The sequence below is a fragment of the Hevea brasiliensis genome, chromosome 1 (genome assembly GCF_030052815.1).
Source record: "Hevea brasiliensis isolate MT/VB/25A 57/8 chromosome 1, ASM3005281v1, whole genome shotgun sequence".
Taxonomy (NCBI): domain Eukaryota; kingdom Viridiplantae; phylum Streptophyta; class Magnoliopsida; order Malpighiales; family Euphorbiaceae; genus Hevea; species Hevea brasiliensis.
In genome coordinates this window covers 106361512-106368072 of record NC_079493.1, presented here as the reverse complement: position 1 = coordinate 106368072, position 6561 = coordinate 106361512, and the positions used below count along the sequence as shown (strand labels likewise).

At 26.9% G+C, this 6561-nt stretch overlaps 1 protein-coding gene across 1 annotated transcript; it reads right to left on the bottom strand.

Annotated features, from left to right (window-relative positions):
- Positions 1–2439: 2439 nt before the first annotated feature.
- On the bottom strand, positions 2440–5823 carry LOC110638667 (glycerate dehydrogenase). Its single transcript, XM_021789284.2, has 13 exons — positions 5444–5823; positions 5242–5325; positions 4999–5139; positions 4456–4577; positions 4279–4360; positions 3899–3971; positions 3731–3822; positions 3561–3635; positions 3362–3469; positions 3185–3262; positions 3023–3067; positions 2799–2913; positions 2440–2714 (listed from the first exon to the last, which is right to left on the bottom strand). Exons 1-13 carry the CDS (start codon positions 5564–5566, stop codon positions 2692–2694), a joined length of 1161 nt encoding a protein of 386 aa, XP_021644976.1. The 5' UTR covers positions 5567–5823; the 3' UTR covers positions 2440–2691.
- Between the last annotated feature and the right edge of the window lie 738 nt (positions 5824–6561).

Below are 6561 nucleotides of genomic sequence, written 5' to 3'. Positions count from 1 at the left end.
AATAAAATCAACTAAAATTTAAATAAAATTAAAAAAGTGCTTAAAATTTTTTTAATTAATTAGTCCTATTTTCAAATTAATTTTATTCTTCACATCAATAAAACATTATAATTTATAAATATATTAAAATTTTTTTAAAAAAATACTATTCATAAAAATTATTTAGTCTTTATTTGAATAATTAATTGTTTAAAATAAAAATAAATTTTAATTTTATATTAAAATATAATAAAAAAATAATAATATCAAATTTAATACTCATTTCTTTCAAATTTTTTTCTATTTATATAAATTTATATTATTATTTAATGATTAAATAGTGAAAAAATAAAATCTTTTAATTTTCTCAATTTAATATCAAATTTTGAGGTTAGTTTTAATTTTAATAATTAACCTAATTGTATTACTTAATTAATAAAAGAAATTTATATATTTGTTTATATTATTAATATTAGCTAATTTTTTATTTTTATATTAAATTTAATCGTTATTCTCAAATTAATATAAAATATTATTTTAATTAATTTATCTATCATTTGAAAATTATAATTATATTTATTTTGGTTTTTTTTTCATATTTTATTTTAAAATATTTTATTTTTTCTTTTTTTTTTCCTTAAATTTAAATAAAATGATAGAAAAGATGTTAATTAAAAGTATAAGTAGAAAGAGAGAGGGAAAAAAAGTTTAAAATTCAGATAATAATATTAGATATATTATTTATTTATTATTTTTTATCAAAATAAAGTTTGTTAAAAATAATAAAAATATTGAAATTATTGAATATATTATTGAAACTAAAAGGAGTAGTTAAAATTGATAATAAATGAAAAAATTTGAATTATTTTTACTAATTGATAAGTTAATTATTTTTAATTAGATTTATTATTAAAATTAAAAATATTTGGAAAGGTTTATGATTAAATTGATATAATTAATTTTTTTTATTAAAATTGATAATTGACAAAAAAATTTATTTTTTATTAATCTTTCAACTTTATTTAATTACGTAAACATATAGGTATTTAGAGTTATATTAAAAAATAAAATTAATATATGATATATAATTATAACAATATATTTTAAAATCATATAATTTAACTTTTTATCAATATATTTACCTTATATACATTTTTGTTTTAAATACTTTAATTTTTTTTAATTTTTAATTTAACTTACAAAGAATTATATATATATAAAAATTAAACAAATAATTAAAATTCATCAATCATTAACCCAACTTTTTGTATTATTTTCTAATAATTAATTAATAAATATAAAAATATGAATAAAAAAATTTACAAAATGATCAAATTATTTTATAATTTTTTAATTTGTAATAAATAATATTAACATATTAAAATATTTGTCTTATTATAACTATTATTTAAAAAAATGTTTATATAGATAAAAATCCTAACTGATAAATAATTTTATTAATAGTAAATAATAATATGTAATTTAAAGGCTTAATATTAAAAAATATTTTTTTAAAAAAATTTTGTAATTATAGCTAATTTTTCCTTAACAATTTTAGCATGGATTTAAAGATTTTATTTTTTAATCTATACTCAAAATTATATCAAATCGGTTAACGTAATGTAATTTTAATTGTTAATTTCTCTTATCGTCATAATTTTAATTATCAATTTTTTTCTATTTTTTCTATTCATTAAAAATAATTCATGTCAAATTAACATAAAAAACTAAAGATAAAAGTAAAAAAAAATCATAATTATTATAAAAAATAATTATTCTAATATTTTTATTTAAATTCAATTATTACTTATTTATATTTTATTTATTTGATTTTATTAATATTTATATTAAAGTAATAATATTTGATCTTATAATATAGAAAAAATTAACAAAAAAAATTATATAAAAATAAATTAAATCGTGAATAACGGATATTAATAATATCAATAGCATGTTTAAAAACTAGTTAATTATTTAAATGTTCGATTTGTTTAATTCCATTGAAAATATAATAAATAAATTTTAAAGATAAAAAATAATTCTTGACAAAAAAAAGTTAAAGCCTAAAATATGAAAATAAAAAATAAATCTAATTTAATCTATTTAATTTCCAATTTAACCGGCCTAATCGATTCATAAGACCAATTTAGGAAAGTTAGCAATATATACTGAATAAAATAATTTTCATTTTCTAATTATATATCTAAGTGAAAAATGAAATTTTTATTATAACAATTTAATTTTTGGATTCATAATAAGAAAATGAAACTCAAATTTACAAACTTGTCAAATTAAGTTTCTATTCACTTGTGAAAAACTAAAGTAATTTTCTAAAAATAAATTATTAAAAACATATAGTGAAAACTTCAAATGAGTCTTGTGTTTAAGAATAAGTTCGCAATTTCAGAATTATGTTTACCGATTTTATTTTCTGTCAATATTTATTTGAGGGAGCAAAAGGAAAATAAAGCAAATATATAGAAATCATACCAAGATAAAAAATTCCTTAACCAGCAGAATGTTAAGTTCTTATAATCAAGAAATTTAAAACCAGTCATTGCAACATCATAAAGCTATAATGCCAATATTACTCTTCCTCCGCATTTGGTTGCTAATGCTTCTGATAACTGAAATCTCAGTTGAGCCCATACCCAATGCTCAGATTGATATAACAAGAACCACAAGTCCCCTAGGTGATTCAGCCTGGAAGCTCTATAGTTTTGAAACAGGTAAACCTGCGACAAAAAGCAAGATAAGAAGGTCAACAAATGCCCCAATTGTGGACATAAACAAGGGAACGTTTGAAAGGTAAATCTTACCCAAGGCTTTTGCATTCACAATACTTGGACTTGCTGCTGGAGGAGAAGCATTTTCATTCAAGAATGGCTCTACTTGATTTGGATTGCCCCATATCGGGTATCCTTTAATCTTTCCCTGTACAATACAAGTAGGTGAATTGAAAGAGTGAATACATAGTGAATTATCAGATGAATTGAACTTGATCGAGTATTAAGTGAAGTTCAATTATCAAATCTTGACACACCAGGACATTCAGAGCTGCTAGAGTTGCCATTCCTTCGCGAGTCCACTTCAAACACAACAAGATAGAACATTCATAGATACAGCTAATGAGATAACTACCCATCAAAAAGTTAAAATGTTTAACCATATTAAAGATTTTCATTGATGCTCAAATAGGATGTACCTTAGAAGCAGAAGCAATGTGAGGTACTACAATGGCATTCTTCAGTTCAGCCAGCCCAGGCTTCATGTATGGTTCATCCTAATATAATGAAACCAATAAACAATAGTACACTTAATTGGATATGGAGGCAGTTTTGTAGACGTGGGTTATGAATTTGTGTGAGAGAAGTTCAGTTACCTCGAAGACATCAAGACCGACTCGAAACTTGGGATTTTGTTTCAAATGTTCCACAAGAGCTACTTCATCAACCACTGGACCCCTACTACAGTTTACAAGGATTGCTTCCTACAAATACAGAATGAAATTTTCTTATCATTAAATTTTCTTTATCAAATATCTCCTTCATGATAGAAGGGATATTCATTTGAAGTTTTACCTTCTTCATTGTTGAAAGCCTTTCTTTGTTGATCAAATGATAAGTGGTCTTATCCAAGACTGGGTGTAGACTTATCTACAAGAAACATCAATGGCAATAATGCAGTTTCCAACTAGAAATTTAACTTTAAAACTGAAAAAGACATTTAAGTTCTTAGAAAAGAGTCACACCACATCTGCCTCACGAAGCACCTCATCCATGCTGCTTGCTCTTTTCCATGTAACTGGCTGCTCGCCGTTTGCTTGTAAAAATGCACCATATGCTGCAATTTTAAAGCTCATTATTGTGAGCAAATAACAGTAGGTAAGAATCAATTTCAAAGATTGGCTTTGGCGTGCCTGTAACAAACTTCTCCAGGCGTGTGGCTTGGTAAAGATCATAGTAAATTAGATTCATTTTGAAACCTTCAACCTGGTATGATGTAAAGAAAATAATTAATTTTGTGAATGCAACAAAACATGTTTAAAATACTTCTTGTCAGTTCTAATTAGGGGACTAAGTGATCCTTAAAATCAAACGCATCAGTTCTAATTAATTCTATTCACTTGAAATTTCAAACTATTCATCCTCTTTGTCAAGCTTATTAATGAAGTTCATGCAATGTAATTGATGCATTGAACAACACAGCCATTAGCATCTAACTGGTCTTACTAATTCAGGCATTCAGAAAGTCTGGCCAATTTTTATCTGGTGTTAAATTCAGTTCAAAAAAACTTACCATCATTCTGGCATAAGCAGATCCAATACGACCTGCTCCAATAACACCAACAGTCTGTCCTTTGAGCAAATTTCCCACAAAACTAGCAGCAAAACAAAGCCAAATCATGCAATTGCATTCGATGGAAGAATTTCAAAATTGAATACATAATTGTATAAGCACTAGTCTTGGTCTCACAGATAAGGAAGCCATCCATCATATAGGCCTGCCCTCATAAACTCATCGGCTTCAACTATTCTTCTAGCTGCTGCTAAGGAAAGCGAAGCTGCTAACTCTGCTGTCGTCTCTGTAAGAACCCCCTAACCAAAATAGCAATGCAGAAATTCTCAACATATTTCTTTTCATGCAAGAAAAATAAACTTGCACAAAGCACATGTAGAGATACACATGCACAGTTATGTATAAAAGTATCTAGGTGCTTGGTATATTATTGAATTTGATGCCTTTTGATTTGAAGAAACAAAAAATGAAAGAATTGACTTGTTAAAACCAAACTGAAGTTCTATAGCATGGTCAAATTAGGGAACTAGAAAATTACCATTGAAATGCTATTAATATTTTTCTTTAGAGAACTCGACAATTACTTTAAAAATAAAGTCACCTCTTTCAACTATCATTCAATATCAAAACTGAAACACTGCCTATGCAGGGATGAAACTAGCAATTTATCCAAACAAAATAAAACACTAGAAAGATTTTATTTTTTTAGTTTGAACTTACAGGAGTGTTTCCAACAGCAACACCATACTTATTAGCAGCATTAACATCAACATTGTTGTAGCCAACAGCCATGTTACTAAAAGCCTTTCCTCCTGCTCTGCTTAAAGCTGCAAACAAAGTCTCTCCCCAATCTTCTGTCAACTGAACCACAATCCCAAAATCTCACCTTAATAACCACCACAAAACCCCAATTCCCAAAACCATAAACACAATCATTTAATTTCCAATAAATAAATTCATTACCTGCCCAATTACTCCATCACACTTATCTCCAATTAGAGCAACAATATCCTCAACAGACAGTATTGTTTTCTTCTCTGTGCATATCTAAACAACACCAAAACAAAACCCAAAACATTAATATAAAAGAATCATCAAATTCATATGATCAATTCAAGAAATGGGGAAAAAAATCAAAGGGTTAACATAGAACAAGAAGGTTCACCTCAACCCTGCAATCTTGCGCAATCAAGAGATTAATCCAGCGAGTTCCAGGCATGGATTTGGTGCTAACAACTCTGTATTTCCCACTTGGGTTCCAAACTTCAATTGAAACAGGCTTTGCCATGGCAGCAGCTCAGAAGCAAGAATTCCTAGCGCACACTAGCAAGACAAGTGAGGGACCTTTTTAAAATTCAGTTAGTCCAAATGACACTGTGATAGATAGAGATATGATGTGGTAGGCACACACAATAGCAACTAGTCTCTAGCCAGTCAGATTAGTTTGTTGACTTTGACTAATATTGTCTGGCTAGTATTGAAGGACGCATGATAATATGATGGATTGATAGACCACTGGATGAGGTTTGTTCAGATAGGATTCCATTTTGTCATGCTGTTTGAGGTTAGAAGGAAGAGGAACAATGCTTGGTTTTGGGACACTCCATTTGTTATAAGATAATGGTGACGTGGATTCATCAATGACAGACACGTCAATGTGATTTTATCTCTTTTATCAAATGACGGAAATGACCCTATTTGATTGGATGGTATGAGCTCATAAGTCATTTGTTGTGGTCCTTTTTATTCCCCTCCCTCCCTGACCTTAAGATAATATTTCGCACCTAAATTTTAAAAAATAGTTAATATTTCGATACTTAAATTTTGTGAAAGTATAATTATTAAATCTTTAAATTTTATAAAAAAAAATGAACATTTATTTTATATTGAGTAAAATTTGGTAAAATTGAGTCAATCTAAATAATATTTTCATGTAAAATGAAGAAAAAAAAACCTACTACATTCAAGCAAGTCACAAAAAAGAGCAATTTATTTTATATACCTGATTTTACATTCAATCTTATCTCAGTCACCAAACTCACATCCTCGCTTAATTGTTATCTCATTTTCCACCATACTCATTGTTCTATCGAGGTCATAAACTCCTGGAAGATGATTGGTACAACTAAGGTTAAAAATGGCTTATATGTTTTGCATACACCAGTTACAACAAGCATTTCTTCACCTGCAACTGTTGCTATCAACATTACCACCTCTCCCACCTTTTAAATATGGCACTATAGACTTGGTCACCCATCAACTGCAAGTCTTTCTACTTTGCAT